This window comes from Triticum aestivum, chromosome 6A (assembly GCF_018294505.1).
Source record: "Triticum aestivum cultivar Chinese Spring chromosome 6A, IWGSC CS RefSeq v2.1, whole genome shotgun sequence".
NCBI classification, from domain to species: Eukaryota; Viridiplantae; Streptophyta; class Magnoliopsida; order Poales; family Poaceae; genus Triticum; species Triticum aestivum.
In genome coordinates, this window is record NC_057809.1 from 456,305,608 (window position 1) to 456,329,607 (window position 24,000).

Consider the following 24,000-nt stretch of genomic DNA (forward strand, 5'->3'; position numbering starts at 1 on the left):
ATCCAACGCAGTGCTCAAGAGGTAGCAGATGGCAAGGACTAGGTTCAAGTGGCCAATGGTGCAGGTTTGTCTATTTCACACATTGGTCATTCCCGTTTACCCGGTTCATCTCTTAAACTGCGCAACATCCTGCATGTTCCACACATCAGAGAGCATCTTCTTTTTGTCTATCGCCTTGTTTGTGATAATAACGTGTTTGTTGAGTTTCACAGTCGTCTTCTCTTTGTTAAGGACAAAGCAACCAGGCGCATCATTCTTCAAGGTAGGGGTCGGCACTACTAGAAAAAGGGCTGCTAGTGGCGCACCTATTTTCGCTACTAATGGCGCACTACTGGTGCGCCACTAGCATCACGCCATTAGAATTTTTTTCTAGATGATTTTCGAGTAGATGATTTTTCAAGTAGATGATTTTTCATATATAAAACTTTTTAATATATAAAACTTTTCGAGTAGATGATTTTTCATATATAAAACTTTTTAATCCGAGTTCGTATGCAAAAGTTATGCCCATTTTACAAATTTCCAGAGAGATTTTGCAAATAAAGTCGAAATTTATATTTGTAAATTTTCCCAACAACTAGACCACATATCACATGGCAAACTTATTTTCTTTTATTTTTTTGACATTTTTATCATCTTTTTTTATTTTATTTTTAAACTGAAAAGGCGGTCCACCGGGGGTGCATTCGGTGGAAGCCGGGCAAACTAGTAATGGCGTACCGTGGGGTGGTGTGCCATTAGTAGTTAAACTAGTAATGGCGCACCACACCACGGTGCGCCATTACCAGTTTTGCAAAAAAAAATGAATTTTTTTTTGAATTTTTTTTAAAAAAACTTAGTAATGGCGCACCAGTGGACAGTGCGCCATTACTAGTTAAACTAGTAATGGCGCACTGTCCACTGGTGCGTCATTACTAACAAATTTTTTTATTATTTTTTTACTTTTTTTTCAAAACTTCTAATGGCGCACCGTGGGTGTGGTGCGCCATTAGTAACAAATTTTGTTTTTTTTTCAAAACTTCTAATGGGGCACCGCACACCTGGTGCGCCATTAGTAATATATTACTAATGGCGTACATGTATGTGGTGCGCCATTGCGCCATTAGTGTCCATTTCATCTATAGCCGTTTTCCTAGTAGTGCGGGGAGGGGTCTATCTGATTCCCTTTGCTCGTGCATCGTCCTCGTCATCTCGCCATGCTTCATCCAGTGTCCCAGTTTCATCTTTGCAATGGCATCAACGTCTTGGTCACCCTACCAATAATGTGGTCACCTTCATTGTTCGGAGCCATGACCTTTAACGTTTTACATCAAATACTTCACTATTAGTGCGTGATGCATGTCAGCGTGCTAAGAGTCATCAACTACCGTATTCTACGTCTTATCATGTCACTACTATACCTCTTGAATTGATTCATTCAGATGTTTGGGTCCCGCTATTGCGTCTTCGGGGGGTACAAGTATTATGTTAGCTTTGTTGATGACTACACGCTCTTCACTTGGATTTATTTGCTTAAATATAAGTCTGATGTTGAGCAAGTCTTCTATAACTTTCAGGCTCATGTCGAATGCTTTTTGGATTGCAAAATCAAGATCGTTCAGTCCGACTGGGGTGGTGAATACCACAAGCTCCATCGCTATTTTCAACGCACGGCATCTCCCATCGTGTGTCATGTCCACATACATCTCAGCAGAACGGTATTTCCGAGCGCAAACACCGTCATTTGGTCGAGACCGGCCTCGCCTTACTGGTGCATTCGTCTCTCCCACTCTGGTTTTGGGATGAGGCCTTTCTTACGGCATGCTATCTCATCAACTGTATGCCCACTCCGGTTCTCAACAAGGACACACCCCTGTTCCGCCTGTTTCATGTTCAGCCCAATTATTCTTCTCTTAGGATTTTTGGGTGTGCTTGCTGGCCTAATCTCCGCAAGTATAATGCTCACAAGCTGGAGTTTCGTTCCAAGATGTGTGTTTTCCTTGGCTATAGCCCTCTGCATAAGGGCTATAAGTGTCTTGATCGCACCTCGAGTAGGATATATATCTCTCGTGATGTTGTTTTCGACGAGTCAGTTTTACCTTACTCTAGCCCAGGTGTCTCGGTTGACATTGCTTCTATTGAGCATGCCCTCACTTTTCCATCTAATGAACCGGTTTCGGATGTCCATGTGCGGAAATACGACATGTCATATTTGTCACCTGACTTGTTTTCTGCAGATACTACTCTAATTTCTTCCCAGGAACCCGTCGCAGTACCTGCATCCGCCGGCATGATCGACGTGCATGCCACGCCTCCCCAAGCAGCCTCGTCGGCATCGCCCGCTGGCGTGTCCGCGGCCCAGTCTGCCTCGACCCTCAGCGCCATCGCGGGCCCGATTGAGTTGCCCGCTGCATTTCCCGCCTCGCCTGGGTCGGCCCGGCCCGCCTCGCCCGTCATCGTCGGGTCGCCAGCTGCGTCCCCTGGGTTGCTGTCTCTGCCTGGCTCTCCGTCGTCGCCTGGTCCGGCCCAGCCCGACGCGTCTCCCTGGCCCGTGTCGCCTACTACTGAAGATCGTTCAGCCGCGACGCCACTGGTCAGGTCTCCGTCCTCGCCGCCACCATCTACCAATGATGCCACTCCCGGGCACATTATGGTCACCCGTCACCGCGATCATACGCGTAAGCGCAAGACATACACGGATGGCACGGTGCGGTACGACACTCGTCTGCGTGCATTCTTCGCCGCACCCACTTCTCATCGTGATGCTCTTGGTGAACTGGCTTGGCGGGCCGCCATGTCTGAGGAATTTGCTGCCCTTTGTCATACGCACACATGGGTGTTGGTGCCTCGGCCTCCTGGTGTTAATGTTGTCGGCTGCAAGTGGATCTTTAAGACCAAGCATCGACCGAATGGTTCTGTTGACAAGCACAAAGCTTGCCTTGTTGCTCGTGGTTTTACTCAACAACAAGGGACCGACTATGGAGATACTTTCAGCCCCGTGGTGAAGCCTGCCACGGTTCGTCTGGTCCTCTCTCTTGCTGTCTCTCGCGGGTGGAGTCTTCGACAGATTGATGTGAGTAATGCTTTTCTCCATGATTTTTTGGCTGAAGATGTCTACATGCAGCAGCCCCCCTGGTTTTGAGGATGCTCGTTATCCCTCACATGTCTGCAAACTCCAGAGGTCTATCTACGGGTTCAAACAGTCACCGCGTGCCTGGTATGCTTGGCTGTGTCAGCGTCTCTCACAGCTTGGTTTTGTTCCCTCCAAGGCAGATGGGTCCTTGTTTATCTTTTCACATGGTGCTATCCAGATATACATGCTAGTGTATGTTGATGATATTGTGATTGCTGGTTCTACACCTACTGTGGTGGATCGCCTTGTGCAGTCCTTGTCTACGAGTTTTCCCATCAAAGACTTGGGCCGACTGGAGTACTTTCTTGGACTGGAAGCGTCCTTTCATTCATGGGCATGACATTGACGCGGAAGAAGTATGCACTTGATCTCCTTCATCGCGTCAATATGGAGAACTGCAAGTCCACTTCCACTCCTCCTGCCACATCCGAGAGCCTCTCGCATCATAGTGGTGCATTGCTGAGTACCGATGATTCTTTTAGGTATCGCAGTGTAGTTGGAGCACTTCAGTATCTGACACTCACTCGTCCAGACATCTCCTTTGCCGTGAACAAAGTGTGCTAGTTCCTGTCTCAGCCTACGGAGGTTCATTGGGAAGCAGTTAAGCGTATTCTGAGGTATGTCAAAGGTACGCTAGACACGGGATTATGGATTCGTAAGTCCAGATTTACTGGAGTCAGTATATTCACCGATGCAGACTGGGCAGGTTGTGTTGATGACAGGCGTTCCACTGGTGGCTTTGCTGTATTTGTTGGACCCAATCTTATATCTTGGAGTTCCAAGAAGCAGCCTATAGTCTCGAGGTCTAGCACCGAGGCAGAGTATAAGGCATTAGCCAATGGCGCAGCCGAAGCCATTTGGATAGACACAGTTCTCACAGAACTTGGAGTCACACGGCAGCGCACACCCATATTATGGTGTGATAACTTAGGGGCAACTTACCTGACGGCGAATCCAGTGTTTCATGTTCGGACCAAATACATTGAGATTGATTTCCATTTTGTGAGAGAACGAGTAGCTGTTGGTAAACTGGAAGTCAGGTTCATCTCAACTGATGATCAGCTAGCGGATGTATTTACTAAACCCGCTACTTGACAGATGCTAAACCGCTTTAAAACCAATCTGAATTTTGTATGTAGTTCAGATTAAGGGGCATGTAAAATAGGGTCTAGCATATTGTACATGTACACATATTTGTATATGTATGTAATTGTATTTTGATCATGTATATATTGAGACGTGAGGCTGGATATTAGTCACCCACGCAAAACCCTAAACCTACCTCTTCAACTTGACATACAAATCATATGTTTTTCCTGATCCTCTATTTGCAAAACTATGACGTATAAAATGGTTCTGGTTTAATTTTGATATTTTGTGTTATTCTATCCAGATATGTACGGCATCATAAAAAATGATTTTTACTAGTACAGATATTTATTTATGTAATCAGCACCCTGTAGGTATAGGTGGTCTGCTTCAACCACCCAAGGAACTTCCAGAAAAGCTGCACGACTCGAGTTGTTATTTCTTGATTTTCATGCGTGTGCATTTCTTTGGCGGAGTCAGCCCCATCACCATTGCATCAGACTTCCAGACAGCAGTTTGGTTTGATGACGGATGACTTCAAATTCAATATTGGAGCAGTGGATCTGCACCGAACAAACGAGCGCGCATCATATGCTGTGCGTTGCTGTCCACTGACCTAATCCCATCTGCTCCTCTTCAAAAGGCATGGAATCGGCCAGGCTAATCATGCGTGATGCTCCCCTGCCTGCTACTTTCGTCCCCAAATAATAAATAAATTCAGCGACACCTTTCATCTCCTACTATAAAAAATGACACCTTTCATCCCCGCTACGTGTTCCCTTGATGTCGCCTCTGCTCAGAAGATGTGCTGTATAACATAGCAGTAGCAGTGGCTGTCAATTAGAACAGCTAGCGCAACCAAATATTTCACCGCCAGTCCGCAGCTGACAAAGTAATTGCCTAGATCTTGCCGAAGACAGACGGAAATATGAGCAGCGCTTGCCGTATACGCCTACGAGCGAGCGCCGTGCGGAGACAACGCGTGCGGGCGCGGCACGAGCGAATCGCCCCTGGAGTACTCGGCCCATTGGTTTTACGGCACGAACAAAAAGGACGTCGACGAAATCTGCTAGTAGTAGCTGGTTACCCAGGCTGGAAAGATACTGGCTGTGATCAGCCGCAACGCCGTGCTATAATGGCAGCTCCTCTCCTCGGGACGGCAGCGGCACGCATGTGCGACGGTGAGACGTCCCGCTCCGCTGTTAGGCCGGCGCCACGCCACCCCACCCCAGCCGGTGGCGGTGGGCACGCGCGCGCCGGCCGGACGGGCGGACGCGTGGGGCGCACAGACGACGCGGACGACTCGCACGGCCTCGCTTCGCTGGGCTCGCCCTGCGCCCGCTCCCCGTGGCCGCCGAGGGAGAACGACCGATCACGGCCGGGCGGGGGGCTAGGGAGACCGCTGGCGTCGCGACGCGCGCTGCCGAGCCCGGGGCGACGGCGACGGCCACTGGCTCCGCCGGCAGGCAACCAACCTGTCGGGGCGGTGCTGGCGCGGGACGTGTACGTGCGCTGCGCGCTCGCGTGCGTGCGTACGTTGTATCCGCTCGAACGTGGGGGATGGGATGGGATGTGCGGCCCGGCCTTCCGGTGCATCGGTCGCGTCGATGGATGGGTGGATGGTTGCGGCACGTAAGCAGGGGGGGCCGACGATGGGTGTAGTTCCAGAATGGAATTTTGTGCTTGGAAGGGAATACTGGAATCCACGGAACTGTGGCGCTTGTGTGATGACAACGAAAGTGTCGATGAAATCTGCGTTTCTTTTTTCTGAATACACAAAGCGTGATTTTACTTGCTCTGCCAACAGCTCAATGAGATCGTCTGTCGGGAGAAAAAAGGGAGTTGATAGCTAGGCAAAGTGTTCTTGTCCATGAAAACAGAGAGGAAATGTCACTGTATTATGCTGGGACTTATAAAATGATCGGCATAGGTAACTGGCAGTGGCAGGCATACGAAGTTGTAGGCACGACGTTTCTTCGAGTATTTAATTAGGTGACGGTGCTTACTGATCCTATATCGGATTAGCTGGTGAAAAGATCATCACGTCAAAAGAGTGAACTGAAATGATTAGATCAGGCGAGGCCATCATTTGAGGATTAAGTAGGAGGACTTTTACTCGAAAAGAATAAATATTAGAGAAACATTATGAGGATGACTTCTAGCAAGCTCATCTTTTCGTGGCGCTTCTTTTCATGAAGTACGCCACCCACTCTCCTGTCTGTGTAATCATGGTTTAAGGTTGTAAAGCCACCACTGAATACTTTTTTGAAATGACAGGCTTCCTCCCATGCATGCTCAAGCTTCATACTTATACTTAACACCTAGTTAATGAACTAAAGGTATCTATTGTACTTATAAATTAGCAGCAAGTCCGTCTATTGAAGGCAATCGATCGGATCGCATCCCCTTTCTTTTCAGCCAGGATTCATCTTCTAAGAGCGTCTAAGCTGGACTTGACAACTCCGATCCTTCAAACGTCCGCGGACATGTACGGGCATGGACAGTGACCGGTCACATCTCAAAAAATGCATTTCACATCCGAATACCTCAAATTAGAAATCTCAAATCCATATTATTACATGCAACGTAGCGATCTTCAAGCAGAGCTTGTCTGGTTGCTGTGGCCATGTCCGACGACTGGCTGCTCTCCTCAGAGTGTTGGTTGGTCGCCCGCAAGATAGAGTACTAGGGTATGTGACACGAGCCGGCTCACGGGACTCAAGGCGGCCGCAATCTCCCATGCCCTACTCTTCCTCGTCGGAGCCCGGAATTCATTGGGTGCCTGTGGGCGTCAGATCGATGACGGATCCATTTGGGGACGAGCCACCGACTTCCACTACGATGCGGTTTGCGGCGCCTGGACTGATGCGCCATACGAGACGTCGGAGAATGCGACTCCGTCTCGTCGACGTCCACCGCCGCGAGGGTTGCCGCCACCTCCCTCGCCCAGTGCCTTGCACGACAGGCACGCCGTGCCATGGCCTCGCCCGACGAGGCCCATGGTGTGTCCCGATGCTCGACGCGCCAACGGATGGGTTGCGCGTTCGGACGCCAGACGGACCGCACGGCCTCCGGCGAGGCAGTTACGGCTGGCCTAGCGCTGGATCCATGCACCATTTGGGCGAATACGATGGATTCCCGGCGGATGGAGTCTGAGCGTAGCCGTGCACGGGCCTCCTCTCAGGCGCGGCGGAGCTCAAGCCGGACAACCATCTTCTCCTCGGGGCCGCGTGTGATGAGCTCGGGGTCGACGGATCTAGAGGTGAAGGACTCGAATTCGCTGCCCGCCATGCCGGAGACAGCCGGAAGGAGCCGGAGACGAGTTTGGGTGGGTGGGGAGTGAAGGGGAGGGGAGTGAAGTAGCTAGGGTTTGGTCCCGCGAGCGGATGGGGAGAAAGTTATGTGATGTCAGATGAGCCAGCGTGGGCCGGGTCCGACATGACGGGAGTGTCTGGACGTGCCCGGGCACCCCATATCCGCTTCATATTTGGGTTGGATATGAGGAGTGCCGATCAGGCTGAAAGTTTGAGGACCATTTGAGAGGGACATCTAGGTCAATAAAACGTGATAGGATAGTGACCGGGCGGCAAGCTCGGATGTATAAGGCGGGTTTGAGACCCTGACTGTAGATGCTCTAAAGATCCATTTGAAAAATGAATTAAGAAACTCCAATATAAAAAATACCTTTGAAACTGAGAAGACTGGAGCGAGTATGTCCCAATGAATCCGAAATGAACGACCATTTAGGATTTCCTCTACAAACCGGTCAGATCTCTATGTGTTTGTTTCCTATATATTTTGAGTGTGACTAGATCAAGTCTCAGTCAAGTGACGTAATATATAAAGTAAAAAATCTAAAAAACAAAAGGGCATAAATCTCGTTGTAACATCTCACGAATATAGTGTCGATTGAGATATAACTAAGTCTCAATTAACTAAGATTTAGCAACACTGATATATTCTACTCTTCCCCGTACTTAGAGCATCTACAGCCGTGATGGGGAAATCCGACCTCTCAAGCGTCCGCGGACGCGTCCGAGCGCTTCTGCGGGCATTGTTCGGGCACGTCTTTTATTTTGTCTTCCACACTCGCGTCCGGGAAAGTATCTAATGCTCCCAGGCCTAGGGTGCTCCCGGTGCTCCGATGCGAAATCCATTTTTTAAAATGTTCAAAAAATTCTGAAAAAAATGCAGCACATCGACGGAACATCGATGTCTCTTGTCATAAAATTTCAAATCAAAATTCAAAACATTGCTCGAGATACAAAAATGACAAATTTGACATCAATGTGATAATGGGTCAAAACTAAAGCCCAACTTATGTTATGTACAAAAAATTGTCATTTTTGTATCTCAAGAAATGTTTCGAATTTTGATTTGAAATTTTGTGACAAGAGACATTGATGTTCCGTCGATGTGCTACATTTTTTTCAGAATTTTTTGAACATTCTAAAAATGTTTTTCGGACATTTGGAGCACCGGGAGCACCCTAAACCTGGGAGCACTAGATACTTTCCCACTCGCGTCCCTCATATCCAAAATCTCAAAACCATGCAATTTATGCAACGCTATGCAAAACACATGATCAAAGCGGTAGTTTATCGGATAGCTGGACAAAAGGAACATAATTCATCGGAGTTCAATGGCGGACAGTGCAAATCCATACTACAAACTACTTATGAAACCTAGATAAAATATAAAGAGAACAAGGAAGGGCGGAGGAAATCACCATTTCCTCGCCGTCCCCTTCCCCTTCCGGTCGTCGACGTGCGGAGGCACATCGTAGTCGGAGCTGGAGGTGGAGCCGTCTGTCAGATCCGAGTCAGAGCTGCACCTCATGCCCGACAACCTGCGGAGCAGGCGGTTCTGCTCCTTCGCATTGCGGGCAAGGTTGGAAAAAGCGGTAGGCGTAAGTGAGGGGGTTGGCCTTCGCCTAGTGCCTAAGCGCCCTAGGCGTGGCCTAGGCGGTAATATAATTTTTATTCGTAGTGTCTTTGTGATTATTATATGGGTGTTGATATTAGTTTAGGGCATATAAATAGGTTGATTACCATCTACTGCCATTGGAATATAACCCGTTTTGCATATTAGTGCGGTATGTGGCATGATTTCTTACTTGGGTAGATAATTCCTTGCTTGCCCTGCCTAGACCTCCATTTATGCCCTAGGCGAGGCGTTTGGCCACTGCCTAGCGCCTAGGCGTGCCTAAGCGCCTCCTAGGCACTGCCTTTTCCAACAGAGATTGCGGGTCGCCTTCGCCTTCGCCGCCACCTCCTTTGTTGTCTCGCACTCCGATAACTCGATGGAGACTCGAGCGCCTTCGCATTCTCACGGCGGAGGCGCTGCGCATCCAGCTCCGCCGTCGTGAGAGAGTGGCGGAGGACACACGCGAGGAGCGCTACCTTAGAATGGACCGACATGCTCGCCCGCGGACGGCGCGCGGACATCGACTCGAACGCCGCTGCCCTCTCCCTCGCCCGCTGCCGCTAGCGCTGGGCTGCTCGTGCCTCCGAGTGCGCGTCGGCCTCGGCGCGGGCATGAGGACCCAGCGATGGCCGGGCACCACCTTCGGAGCAGAGGGTGGTGGTGGTGGGCGGCGTACCTGGAGAAGCGGAGCTGAGTGGTTAGAGTTGCGCGCCAGGCGGAAAAGGCTGGCGACGTCGTCGACGCTGCGTCGACAAGTGCCGGGCGCTGACGAAGTGGATCAGCCGCTGCCGGATCCGTCTTGGTCGATGATCGAATGCCTCAATGCGATGCGGAGGGCGACCTCCTCCACATTGATGGGCTCCGCTGCGCGCAGCAGGCTAGGCCAATCGTCGTCTGAGCCGGAGTCCCCACCGAAGGTGATGCTGCTTCGGTCGCCGACCATTGGATGGGTTTAGAGGGGATCGGAAGTGGAGTGGGCGGAAAGTGAAGTGAGGTGGAGTTTGAATTGACTACGGTCTAGGGTTTTTCGGACTGGGATATTTGTGGGCAGGCATAGGCCAGACTGGGCCAAGCCCATGTGGCGGGCGCGCCCGGACCGCGGCATATTGGCTTCATATTTGGGCTGGTTATTATGTAGAAGAAGGCCATTCGGCCGTGTGTTTTGCATCGAACGGCTCAAACAAATCGACTGGGAAAACAATCAGTCGGCTGACCCCATACCTATTCGTATTTCCAGAATAATTGCCATTTACTAGCTCGTGGCTAGATCTCGGAATTACCTGAAAGTCATGTTAGGAGTACTACATCCCAGAAAGCACATCATTCAGTAGCAGTGCAAGTTACAGAGAGGAAGTGGCAGCAGGAACACCCAACTGCTAGGAGGCAAACCGTCGACAAGAGCAACAGTGCTGAACATGGGCATTGTTGAACGTTGATGTGTGCAGTGCAGACTTTGGGCCATTGATGTTGACCACCTGGATCTCGAGAGTGTACTTACTCGGACTGTACTGCAAAGCGTGCGTGCGTTCCCCCCACAGATTCTCAGCAGCGCACACTTAATTAATTAACTGCGGATGGTGATAAGTCGACCTAGATAATACAGTAGCTTGGCGCCGAGTCATCCGGAGCATGGGAACACGGCGACGCACATGCATGCGGCGGATGCCTCGGTGCGATCGATCGCTGCCGTGCAGGCAGACCGATCTCCGCTCTCCAATGTTAGAAGGGAGGGAGGGATTGGTGGAATAGTTGTTGTATTGCTTAAGCCTCGTGGGTATATATATAGGAGTACAATGATCTATTTGAAGTACAAGGCAAGCCAGAATATTTCCTAGTCTAACCTATATTTCCTATACAATCACGTTACTCAACATCCCCCGCAGTCACAACGGTAGCGATGCAGACGGTGAGACTGGAGAAGAATCCGAAGGCAAGCCGACGGACACCCCCCACAGTCGTAACGGTCGATGCATCGCGGAGTTGTGGCTGGAGTGGAAACCAACGAGGTTGCTCAAGCAGGCGGTAGCCCTTTGTGCCGTTTGTCGATGTAGCCGAGAGCGTGGGTGATGGAGCCGTGGTCGAGGTAGCCGTGCGAAGAATGCCGTGGTCGATGTCGAGTCGGGGTAGCCGGTGTCGAGGAAGTCACCGTGGAGCCGCGGGCGCAAGGGGGCGCCGAGTTAGCATGGGCGCAGTGGTGTCGAAGTAGTGGTGCGCCAGGAAGTAGATGGTGTTGACGACGCATCGCGGCGGGTGTGCCAAGCCCGGGGACACATCGTGGACGAAGGCACGCACCGGTGTTGCCAGTACCGGGCATGCGTAGACGGACGAAGACGAAGTTGACGAAGCGCCGCGCCAGGCTTGCCAGGCCCGGGGACACGTCGTGGACGAAGGCACGCGGCGGTGTTGCCAGCACCGGGCATGCGTAGACGAGGGACCTGCACGAGCTGTACACCATGTCGGAGAAGTCGGAGAGGCCAGCAGAGAAGGACTCGACGACGGTTGCGGCGCCAATCGGCGCGGGGCCAATGTCGCCTGCGGTTGTCGGAGTAGATGAAGCGGTCGGGGTAGATGACGGCGACGCTGGCGACGAACTGGTGCTGGACGAAGACGAAGGGGTGGACGGGCGGCGGCGGCGGCTACAAAGGTAGCGGCGGCGGCGGCCAAAGAAGAGCGGCAGCGACGGCCTGAAGGCGGCGGCGGCGGCTAGGTTAGGAGTGCGGCGGCGGTGCTCGACGTAGGCGAAGAACCCTGACAGCATGACGAAGACCGGCGTGGACGGTGGCGTTCCCGCGCCAAGGGAGACGGCGCGGCGCATACCACGGGAGGTCGACGCGCGGTGACGGCGGTGGACCGCGGGCCGCGGCGCTACGGCCCGAAGGGGCGACGCGGCGGCGGCGGGCAGGTCGGGGTGACGACGGAAGACCTCGGGACGGTCGCAGGGACCGCGGGCCGCGGTGCTATAGCCCGAAGGGGCGGCACAGCGGCGGAGCGCGGGGTGGTGCAACCGCGTGGACGGCCTCGAGACGGCGGCGTGGACCGCGTGCCACGCTCGCTACGGCCCGACGGGGCGACGCAGCGGCGGCGCGAGGGTCGGTGCAGCCACGGGGACGGCCTGGAGTGGACGACCTCGGGGCGGCGGTAGACCGCGGGCCGCGGCACTACGGCCTGAAGGGGCGACGCAACGGTGACGCGGGTCGGTGCAGCCGGGAGGAGAACCACGGGGCGGCGGCGCTGCGGCCCGACGGGGCGACGCAGCGGCAGCCCGTTGCTCGATCGACGGAGGGGCGCGCTGAACTCGGAGACGATCTTCACGGGACCTGCGAAGGCGCGCGTAACCGACGGGCCAGGTCGGTCGCGCGGCGTAGATGAGGCTGATAGCGGCGGCGAGCGGGTGATCAAGCCGATCGCGTGCGAGGTCGGGGACCCCGCTCGGTGAAGGCGTGGTGGCGCCGGAGTCCGAGATGAAGCCGGCGGCGGCGGGCGGCAGGGCGGCTATGATTGGCCGCCGCATGGCGCGAGGCCGCCGGGTCGGGGTGATGCAGGAGTCCCGGTCGGAGCAGGCGGTGACGGCCGGCGTAGATCGACGGGCGGGCCGTCGCGCGAACGGCGGCGGTGAATAGCCGCCGCATGATGCGAGGCCGCCGGGTCGGAGCGACCGGCGGGTAGACGCGTGGACGACGCGTGAGGCCGCCAGGTCGGTGAAGACGCCGGTGTAATCGATGCCGAAGTCGGAGTAGAGGCGCACGGGGTCGACGGCGGCGGTGGGCGACGCAAACCGGATCACAAAGACCGGAAAACCAAAAAGTAGACGCCGATCAAAGCGACCGGCGAGAGAGAAAATCCGGATCAAAGGATCGAGAAAAAGACTCTCTAGGGCAGCCGGTCAACACGACCGGCGGACGAACCCTAGGTACGGGCGGCGCAGCCCCGGCGGCGGTCATGGAGGCCGACCGCCCCAGGGGCGGCGCGCAAGTGCGGAAGCGGCGGCGGCTAGGGTTTAGGATCGACTTGCGATAGATACCATGTTAGAAAGGAGTGAGGGATTGGTGGAATAGTTGTTGTATTGCTTGAGCCTCGTGGACATATATATAGGAGTATAATGATCTACTTGGAGTACAAGGCAAGCCAGAATATTTTCTAGTCTAACCTATGTTTCCTATACAATCTCGTTACTCAACATCCAAGACATGGGGGATGCCTTTCCATGCCACCGGCCGACACACCGGTGACCGGTGCGTGCGGCGCGCGTGACGAGCACATTAAACAAAGGCATGGTCGCACGGATAGCGCATCGCGATCGTCGCAGGCACAGAGTAATGCGGCGGTGCGTGGACATGGTATCGGCACGTTCGCTTTCGTCCTGGAGACGGCGGCATGGCGCGCGCGCTGGATACGGCGCACCGAGACGGGGGTCTCCGATGGAGGTTCGGGATCGGCGAGCTCTGCTCCTCCCGCGCCCTGGGGATCATGCCGCGAGCTCCGGTGCTGTACGGGTCTGAAGGCACGCATTCAAGCGATCCCACTAGGAACTGTCCCGACGATGAGACGACGAGGCCCGTTAGCGACGGACACATGCACGCGTGGAAACAGAGCCCGCCTAATTTGCCGTGCCTGGCGTGGCGGTAGAGCACTGGAACGCGGGCAGCGGCGGTGGCAGGACGCACGGTGAAAGTGGTTTGCTTTTTTTTTTTTGTTGAGGTGCCGTCCCCGCGAAGAGGCCGTTTAGGCCGTCTCTGTTTTTCTTTTTTTAGAAGAGAAGGCCGTTTCTGCTCTTTCTCTCTTCTTTTTTGAGAAAAAGGCCGTTTCTACTGGGGTGCCTCACGGGGCCTATGGGCTTCCCTGGGTATCGTTCGTTCGCCCCGGGGCATGCGCCATGGGCTGCAAGCCTACTGCTAGAGATTGCGGGCTGCTATACGTGTAGCATGGACTAAAAAAAATGCTATTACGTGGAGCATACCATCTCCGCTTGGGTTTATTTGTCCCTTTGTATCTTGTAGTATATACTAAATTTTGATTATAAATTTGACAAACAAAATATAAATTGCGTGTCAAAAATCTTATATTATTGGATTCATATTTAAAAAGGTTTTCAATGATTCTAAAAAAAGATTATCTGTTGTCCTTTTTTTTGTTTCTAGGACAACAATTATGTACTCCATCTGTAAACTAATACAAGATCTTTTGGATCACCCTAAATAAACACATGCATGTTTCAAGATGTGCAACTTGGTCGATATACAAATAATTATTTCTCACATGACTTAGAAATAGAAATTTGAAAGAAGAAAAGGCAAGAAATCTTCTCAAAAGCAAACTCTTGCTCGAGAAGTGCAATCGAGACCTTTTTGCAAGTCCTTATTTAGAGGAGCCGACTGCAAACTAATACTGTCATGAGCATAATAATAAGCAAGTGTCTCTTTGTTTAATAGGAAATTAGAGGAATGCATTTTTAGGTCTTTCTATTTTCCTATAAACTAATTTGCATGTAATTCAAAGGAATTTTTTTGAGTGAGTACAACCTCATGGAAGCATTTATATGTTTCTATAACAACTATAGTGAACACCTAATGATGGGCAGTACTCTGCAAAGTCTGCTTATTTGGCGTAGTTTCATGACCTCCCGCTCTCAAGTTTGGCTGCTGCGGTTTGGAAGGCGTGGGCTCCCCCCAAATGCAAATTTTTCGCGTGGCTCGTTATCCACAACAGAGTTTGGACGGCTGATAGGCTTCAGAGGAGAGGATGGCCAAATTGTGACAAATGCCCACTCTGCAGTCAGGTGCAAGAATCTGCAGCACACCTGATCTTCAAGTGTCGTTTCTCTGTTCGGATTTGGAATGCGGTCTTCTCATGGCTCGGGCTTGCTATCCCCACGGCTCCGTGGCTCCTGTTCGATTCGGTGAAATCTTGGTGGGATGCGGTTCTCTCTGATAATACACTCCCGATGAAGGCCCTATCTTCCCTGTTACTTCTTGTGGGATGGGAGATATGGAATGAAAGGAATGCTCGTGTCTTCAGGAGCAAAGCGGCGCCGGTGGCGATTGTCATGTGACGCATCAAAGATGAAGTTTCGATTTGGGCCACTGCAGGCGCTAAGCATTTGCGTAATGTAATACTGCGAGAGTAATTGTTTTGCTTTTCCGCCGCTTGGCGATGTCTGTTCTGAAACCTCTTCTTATTAAATGGAAATGGCAAGTCTTTTGCCTTGTTTAAAAAAAAAAAGAACACCTAATTCTTCAAAGTAATTTGTGCATTGTTCTTGTGGCGTGATCAAACAACTTTAGTTGCATATTTTTGTGTTTCCCATCTCATGATATTAAAGTCTAAGTTTTTCCTATTCCCATGTTTTATAATCCACTAAATAAATGAGGCTCTAAACATAAGAATGCTCCATGCGTCAGCTAGTTCATTAGATTATCAAACATGTTTTCTTAAAGTTACTCCCCCAAGTCAGATATGTGGCATATTCATATTTTGGTTTTCTAAGTTTGTATTTTGACCGTAATTTTTGTATATTATATTCTGTAATTGTTATGAGATGGAAAATATGTTTTTGAACACGTGTTTCTATCAATTTTTGTATAAAACAAATTACATACTATTGATCAAAGTCTAGGAACAAAATATGCCCTACATTTTGAAAGAGGGTCACTAGGATAGATAACACATGCTTCCTTTTCAGCCTTTACATTTCTAATAGGTGAATGCATACATTTGTCTTCCTGATATATGCCAAACTAATTATACAGAAAAAAATACACAGTAGAGGAATATAAATACAAATGGAAGACGAAGCAAACACGGGCTAAACATTGCAAGCCCGTTGTGATAAGGCATGTATACCTACAATGCAAAGAACAAAGAATGATAGTTGAGACTAGAGTAATATAACTTTTAATCTTTCTCCCCAAGCATCTGGAAACTGGGCTGAATACTGTTACTCTAGGCTTCAATCTTGGCATCTAAGTAGTCGCTGGAGGGGAAGAGAAGATGAGGCTCATCAACAGCCCAACCAGGAGACCTATGATCCCAGCAAAAGCAGCAAATGTCAAAGAGAAACCAGCATCGCCTTTGCGGCTTCTACGCCTCCTCAGCATGTCCTGAAATGTTAATTTTTTTATATTTAGGGATAAATCCAATATAAGCGAGGACATATATGTAGGCAATCAGCATTTCATGCAGAAGTTAACCTAGGTTTAGTACTTCGATATCAACCGCCAATCTACATTTTAGAGTCAAAAGTAATAAAAATATGGAAATAAACTTAGCATGATTGGCAGGTGGCACCTCACATTTCTGTTCATTTTCTGTTATATCAACGTCTAAAGTGACCATATTAACTGCTGGCAGAAAAAGAACGAAACAGTAGGCACCATGGCATATCCATAGTATCAAGTCTGATTTAACTGGCCCACTACCCTTTGGCAATCTAGTTTCACTCCAAAATTGAGCTAACGCCATAGTGACTTGGTTTCCCATTTCCAAGGTCCAGCTCTTAGTCTGTGTCCTCGATAAATAAATGATCTAGTAGGACAAAGGACAAAATAATATAGTGCTTTGACTTTGTTTCTGCTAAAACATCCACAAAGTAACTTATGGCAAGGGAAAAATGGTAATCAAGCCAATTTTTTATATTTATAAAAATGAAATGTGATTAATGACACATTGCAAAACAAAAAACTTGTTACTCATCAAGGACCAACATATTCTTTTGCATTTGCTCAAAGGTCATACTTTTTTATAAAATAATATTTATCATTATCTGCCTTTTACATATTTAGTTATGGATTCAAACAACGAGAAACAAGCAAAAGCATCAAAATCCAAATGTTAATATGCTTAAGCAAACTAGGAGCTGAACTGAACTAAAACAGTGAGTAGAAACGACATGAAGTGTGAAAAGGTCAATGTACAGCACCAGTTCACGTTGCATTTGTTGATTTTGCTGAAGATTGTTATCCCTTTCGTCCTTCAGACGCTGTATTGTCTGGATCTGGATAAAAGGAAAGGAACAATTTACTGAGTAAAAAGGACAAAAGGTTCGCATAATATGTTTTTTTATTAGTAACAGCTTGATCATAAAAGTTAATTGCTGCACAGTGAGCATATCTCATCCAGGACACACTTTAGAATCATGATTTTTGGGAAAAAAAAGTTTGAGTTGGAATATGTCAATCAGGATAAAGGAAGATACTCTGGTCCAGATGAACAAAAGTGGGTAAAAAATTCCGAATTCTGGTCCCATTGCACAATTAACTATGTACATAGGGCAACATGCCCGTGGGCTTCTGGGCATCCCTTCCTACCTCAATTATGACACCGGCCTGGAAGCATAGGTACCTTTTCTCACGCTCGATCAACTTTACGCCGATTTCAACAATGATTTGATGGTGCTTGAACATTGTCCTATTTCCAATATTTGCTCTTTTCACAATTTTATATAAGAAAAGGTAGCGTGTATTTTCTTCTGCATTTAAGAATCTAAGAGAGAGATAGTATTTGCAAGACTACAGCAACTACCTCAGTGTAAAAACGTACTGCAAAGTATTAAAAAGATCCTAAGATGAATGTAATGTATATTTTTTGGAAGTGCGCAGCGCAATATTACAGAGTTTGGTAGAGGCTTCAAGTCTGTCAAGTCTAAATGGTAGAATAATTCTTTCTCAGAACTCATCAGGGGAAATGTCTTTGCTAGCAGTTTTTTGGTCAGGTTTCTAAATAAACATGCGAAATTTCTGTTTGGATAGAGCGGGTTACCTCTTCAATGCTCGCATTCTTCAGCATCTGCAAGGTAAAGCATAAACATGTGAAATACAGTTAGCCTTTGTACTAAATTTTTATTAGCAGATCCAACATATGTTTCCTACGTAGATGATAGAGCTAGCCAATCTCACCGAGAGATCGTCGCCGCCCTGCTTGAAGCTCCTATTTGCTGAAGATGTAACACCAGAGTCGTCCGAGCTTCCACTGGGCAATGTGTAGACAACCTTGAGCTTCATTTCCTCAATCACCTTATCAGTCTCCTTGTTGAACTGAGGAATACATACAAAGGTGGAATATAGTTGGTGGAATCCCAATCATTTTATTCTGATGACATTGCGATGCTAGATCATAGAAACCAGTGATTGTGAGTTTTATTTATGCTCACAGTGTCAGGGGGGATTTCATCCATGTCGGTGCTGGCAGCCACCCTGGTGCTCTGAATCAAGAATTTATCCTTGGATTGCATATCTGGAGGGTACTCTTTCTGTGACTGTAGGGTAACTATAACCCAAAACAAGAAGGCAGATGCGCGCACATCAGAACCAAATGAAGAATCCTGGAGTATGTATGCATGTATGCATTCTTACTTGTTATCGTGCAAGAATCCCACGGCTGGACGACGCTGGCGTTCGGCCGGACGAAGTACTTCCTCGGAGACGTCGTCTTGACCTGAAAAACGAACGAATTCTGATCAAACCTGAACCTCGATCTTCTCCAAGAGCTTCACCGGAACGCACGGCGGAAAACCAGAGTCCGTCCCGCGCCGTGGAATGGAAATGGCACGAACCTTGAAGGCGACATGGTGCTCGCTGTTGTTCACCACCTTGAGATTGCAGTAGCACGGCTTGTCCAGCTCGACTAGGCACAAGAATTCAGTTCAACCAACGGAGAGAAAACCACGGAGGTTTTTTATTTCGCAGAATGCGGAGAAAAATCTCAGGAACAACTTACAGAGGAAGGTGAGGTCGTCCGGGTAGACCGAGATCAGCGCCCCTCCCACCATTGCGGCGCCTGAACCTGACGCGAGAAACGGGGAAGAAACCACCACACTCGTGAATCGTTTGCATTGGAAGAGACATAGGAGGAGGTGGTTTCTGCTGGTTCAGAGGAGGATCGTCCCAACCTTTCTCTCCAGGAAGGCAGGAGCCGGGCCGGAGCGGAAATCGACGACGAGCAGCGATTCGGGGGAGAAATGGGGAGGGAGGGAGGACGGAGGGGAGGAAGAAAGAGGGAAATGAATGGGTTCGCTTTGCCTTTCTTGGCCTCCCGGCGACATTGACGGGGCAGCACTCACTTCTTGGGCCCGTGGCTGGCAGTTTGCGTTTTCCTCTCCCCCCTTTTTTCCCGCGAGTGAACAGCACTCCTCCTTTATCTAATCATTTTTTTATTGGTGGTTGGTGATTTTATGCTACTACTTTTTCCGTGTGCTCTTGTCAAGGCCACTTGGCATGTGATTTTTTATCATGTTTCGGGAGCAACTTTTACCCGGATGCACTGGAGATGAATCGCTTGCTCTCTCAAGCAAATCTATATACTGTAGTAGTACATTTCTCTTACATGTTTGATGTAATAAATCACCAGAAAAATTCGAGCGTAAGAGAGACAGTGAGATCATGTTGCCACTTGCCTTTGCCCACTGAGAAAACGTAAAAGGCCATAGTGATTATATACTCCTACATTGCACATTACTAATTAAGAAGTACAAAAAGGGGATCGGAAGGATATTCTTGTCCGATTATAATAATTTGCCCTTTCGTTCGGTACTCTTCCCAACGAATAATCGCAGTATTTGTTGCTCTTATTGTACTCACGGTAGGCGCCCTACCCAACAAAAATTGCTAGTAGTAGCTGACGAGGTTTTCAATCATTTTCGCCGTTAGCGATAAGACACGAGAAAATCAGCAACGTAGGACCCAGTTATTGCTTGCTTTAATGAAACAAGAGCTAATCTTTGCCTTAGCTTAAGAGCTAAACTTTCCCTAACTTAAAACTTGGTCCTGGATGCTGCTACCAAGTAGGCTCAACCCTCCAGATTCCAGTATGAAAATCATAGATGGTCCAGCAAAAAATAAATATAAAAACTACACCTAGCATAGCAATAGCATGAAACCTCCATGCCATACATATATCTAGCTGAGTGAAACTTTATTGTGTTTCTGGAGTGAGCAAGCAATGTGAGTTTCCAGGGCAGCAATGCCACGGGCACATAGACACCCAATGTCGTCTAACCCCTAGGTGCAAGTTTCCTAAGCTGGAGAGAAAATTGATACGACATGACTCACCATCAAACCAACCAGCGGTACTGCAGAAAACTTCAACCCTTCTTCATTATATAGGAGTACATAAGAGCCCAGACCTACTATTTCGTAACCACTGTTCTTCTTTCATAACAGCAGCGTTACGTACTGTTAACCAACAGTTGGGACTCTGGTGCCTTTCAAAAAAAAAAACAGTTGGGACTCTGGTGGGTAGCTGGGAGCAAGGAAAGGGCGCAATAAACATCATCATATTCATACCGGAGCGCTGGTAGGAATTTTATACACTCACAAGTACACTCCTCCACCGCAAGACGAAATATATGTCAATCGAAAAAAGATGTAAGATTATGCAACTCGAGGTTCAGAGATCATTACAGTGGATGCACAGATCTGAACATGATTGTGAAAACTCGTTTGTCAAGGAGAAATCGACATGCTAGTGTGAGAAGCTGCGAGTCTAATCTCACTTGAAGGTTGAGAAACGGGGAAGCTTGTACTTCAGGTAGTACAACTTTGCCCTCCTCACCTTCTTGTGTCTGATTACTTTGATCTCCTTGATCCTTGGTGAGTATCTGCAATGGAATGTATAGGCTCAGTAAGTATCATTCTGTTGCAGGGATCCAGTCTGGACAGTGTTTGGTCTTCAAGCATTTCTATTTCCGGGTGCACGAAAAGCAAAACATGATATTTAGCACAAATAAAGGGCCACTGCTCATATGATTTCAATTTTTACACATGAGACGATGGGCCAGCTGTTTTCTCGTTACTACGGAAGATGTGTGCAAATAAACACATTCAACAGCAGCAATATGCAAAGTGTTGCAAATAGACTCTTCTATTTTATTTTCAGAAATGAGAGCATTTGTAAGTTGGATAACCCCATCTGAGTAGTGAGTAGAATAAGAGTAACGGAAAAGTACTTGCTTAATCCAAAGTTTCACATTCATGATAGTGCAACAATGTCAATGCCAAACAGAATTCCGCAATGAGCTGTTTAAGTACGAAAGGACTATATCGGCGATTAATTGAATTCAACTCCTACTTGATAGCTATCCAATCCTTCATAGAAAATTCCAAGTTGCATCAATTAACTGGTTTCGTAAATTTGCCTCTTCTGTATGGACGTAAGTAATGCATTTTGAGCAATAATGCTTCACACCTTTCAAACATGAGAGAAGTGCATATTACACCCCTCAACTCTAGCCCTAGTCTAATATACAACCCCCAACTCCAAAACCGTCTAATCTGCAACCTCCAACTCTTAAAACCGGCCAAAATTCAACCCTCCCCTCCCCTTGACCGGTTTTGACCCATTGATTGATGAACAGTAAGTTCGGAAAAAAATGAAAATTCAGAAAAATAAAATTTTAGAAAGCATTTTTTGCCTCCGGATGAACAGTATTCAAAAAAAAATTGGGAACAGAATTTTTAAAAAATAAATTCGACTTTTCACCGGTGAACAGTATTAAAAATTCAGTTTTTTTTACATGTACCCGGAGGTAATAAATTGGAAACAAAATTCACCGGGATTTTTTTTTTGAATTACTGTAAACAGCATGAACAGTATTCAAAAAAGTAAAAAAAATCAGGAAAATCATTTTTTCACTGCATGAACAGTGACCGAGGGAAAATTTTCGTTCCAAAAGTTCAAACTTTTTTTGAATTACTGTTCGCACGGTGGAAAAGTCGAAATTATTTTTAAAATTTTGTTCCCAACTATTTCTTGAATTTACAATTTTTTTATTTTTATTTTTCTGAATTTTCCATTTTTTTCAAATTTACTGTTCATCAGTCAATGGGTCAGACCCGGTCAAAACCGGTCAAGGGGAGAGGAGGGTTGAATTTTGGCCGGTTTTAAGAGTTGGAGGTTGCAGATTAGACGGTTTTGGAGTTGGAGGTTGTATATTAGACTAGGGCTAGAGTTGAGGGGTGTAATATGCACTTCTCTCTTCAAACATTCAAAGGGAAATTCCAAATTAACCTACGCACTAGTATCTTAGACCAAACAGATCGTGAGAAAAGTATCTTGGGTGCTCAATTCATTGTAAAATTGATACAAATAGCCATTCAACCATTTTAAGGTGGACATTAGAAAACCTAAAGTACCTGAGACCAAGTATGTGAAGGCCAACGAACTCAAAAGTTTCATATACACATGTTGATATAACTAAGGTTAGTATGCCGGTAGAAAGACATGTGCATAGTCCAAATTTCTTGTTGAAGGGAACAAAAGATACACATAAATGTTTTGCAATATAGATTCAATACAAACTCACTGTCACCATTTGATACATGGGAGGGTATCCACATTAAATGAAAAACTCGGTAATTTAAGTAAACTCAACTTACATGGGGAATGTAATTTCAACTCCAACACCGGCAATAATCCTCCTGACGCGGATCGTGGTGTGAACACCAGATTTGTGCTTTGCAATGATTATACCCTTAAAGAGAGACAATCTCCTCTTGTTGGGACGTTGCTGCAACAACATTTGCTTAGGACATCAATAACCCCCAAATAAGAAAATAAAACCACATTCAAGAGTAGCAAACAATCTCACCATTCTAAGCTCGATGATGTCACCGGGCTTCAAATCCGGAAGCACTTTCACCTTCTCAGCCTCCTCGATGAACTGCTTGTTCAGAATCTATGGTACCAAATAATTCAGGGAATAGTATATCACACGTCAAGCGCTCCAAAAAACCAAAATGGTCTTGGATGTAACAAGTAAAAGCATACAGAAATCCAAAGAACGACCAGACTCCATTCACGCATGCTAATGCAATCATGAAACTTATTTTAGCAAGAGACATCTTCTCCTATCTGAACCTCAGCAAGAAAAAACAGTTATCATTTGCGTTGCTAAATTCACAATATATGTTAGTACAACCTAATGCGATGGTGCTCGAGAGACTATGCTCCTAGCAACTCAACAGACAACTCAAAACTATTCATATCGAGATTACAATTTTGCATATTAAGCTAAGAAATGATACCCCTCGATGGCATGCTGTTTCGTTACCTGCATTTCTCCACCGCCAACAATTCAGCCTAACTTGACCGGCGGCTTGCATTTCTACAAACCGAAGAGGCAATGTATGGGGAAGTGATGCTTACCCCGATGATCTCGCCGAACTTAATCGGCTTGGGCCTCGGCGCCAGCTCCTCCTCTTCCTCCGCCAATGCGACAGCCCCCTCCGCCTCCCCCTCCTCGGAGTCAGCAGAGGCAGCGACAGGCTCGCCCTCAGGAGCAGGCTCCGTCGCGGGCTCCGGCTCTGCGGCACCGGCGTCTGCATGGGCGACTAAATGGGTGTTCCGGCGATGGGAGGTGGATAAGGAGAGGCGGCGGAAGGAGGAGGAAAGCGCGAGGAGCTGTGGCGGTGGAGGCGAGCGGTGATTCAATAGTGCGTGGGGAAGAAGTGTGCCGGTTGCGGCGGCGGCGGTGGCGGCGGCGGCCATCGAAAGGTCAGGCGGGCAAAGATGTCAATGCCGTCGCATGGGCCGGAGGAAGAAGCGAGAGAGGTGCCGGACGGGGGCGGGGGAGGATTGGGGGATGAACGTTATCCTTTTTGTTGGAAGGGCAGTGCCGCTGAATGTAGGCCCACGTTCTATCCAGAGGTCGTAAACGATCTGAACCATCCATTGTACTAAAGCTGATGACAATTGGCGTAAAAAAAACCTAAAATCTAAAAAGTGCATACGCACTATTTAGAGACAACGAGCGGCTGGCTCCTGGCCGCTCGATCCCGCCCCCCAGTCGCTACACGAGTCGGCCAGGTGCTACCTGGTCGGGCGCTCTCAACCGTGGAACGGCTGGCAATTTATCGCTATCTACTCTTCCACACCCTTCGTCC

At 48.4% G+C, this 24,000-nt stretch overlaps 2 protein-coding genes across 2 annotated transcripts; both read right to left on the bottom strand.

The window, feature by feature from the left end:
- Positions 1-15,776: 15,776 nt before the first annotated feature.
- LOC123127882 (vesicle-associated protein 2-1) lies at positions 15,777-19,230 on the bottom strand. The gene is made up of 9 exons (XM_044547734.1): positions 19,011-19,230; positions 18,839-18,904; positions 18,675-18,745; positions 18,475-18,556; positions 18,273-18,388; positions 18,019-18,156; positions 17,882-17,908; positions 17,043-17,117; positions 15,777-16,224 (listed from the first exon to the last, which is right to left on the bottom strand). The coding sequence occupies exons 2-9, from the start codon at positions 18,888-18,890 to the stop codon at positions 16,087-16,089; spliced, it is 699 nt and encodes a 232-aa protein (XP_044403669.1). The 5' UTR covers positions 18,891-18,904; positions 19,011-19,230; the 3' UTR covers positions 15,777-16,086.
- Positions 19,231-20,466: 1,236 nt separating this feature from the next.
- LOC123127883 (50S ribosomal protein L19, chloroplastic) lies at positions 20,467-23,702 on the bottom strand. Its single transcript, XM_044547735.1, has 4 exons — positions 23,264-23,702; positions 22,707-22,793; positions 22,495-22,625; positions 20,467-20,717 (listed from the first exon to the last, which is right to left on the bottom strand). Exons 1-4 carry the CDS (start codon positions 23,603-23,605, stop codon positions 20,609-20,611), a joined length of 669 nt encoding a protein of 222 aa, XP_044403670.1. The 5' UTR covers positions 23,606-23,702; the 3' UTR covers positions 20,467-20,608.
- Positions 23,703-24,000: the final 298 nt, after the last annotated feature.

Bases quoted from the DNA above. Each gene is read 5' to 3' on its own strand.
- LOC123127883 (XM_044547735.1), bottom strand. From the start codon at position 23,605: ATGGCCGCCGCCGCCACCGCCGCCGCCGCAACCGGCACACTTCTTCCC. The intron at 22,626-22,706 runs GTGAGATTGTTT...ATGTTGTTGCAG, and splicing joins ACATCATCGAGCTTAGAATG to CAACGTCCCAACAAGAGGAG. The intron at 20,718-22,494 runs GTAAGTTGAGTT...ATTCCATTGCAG, and splicing joins GTTGAAATTACATTCCCCAT to ATACTCACCAAGGATCAAGG.
- LOC123127882 (XM_044547734.1), bottom strand. From the start codon at position 18,890: ATGGTGGGAGGGGCGCTGATCTCGGTCTACCCGGACGACCTCACCTTC. The intron at 18,746-18,838 runs GTAAGTTGTTCC...TCTTGTGCCTAG, and splicing joins GGACGACCTCACCTTCCTCT to TCGAGCTGGACAAGCCGTGC. The intron at 18,557-18,674 runs GTTCGTGCCATT...TTCGTTTTTCAG, and splicing joins AGCACCATGTCGCCTTCAAG to GTCAAGACGACGTCTCCGAG.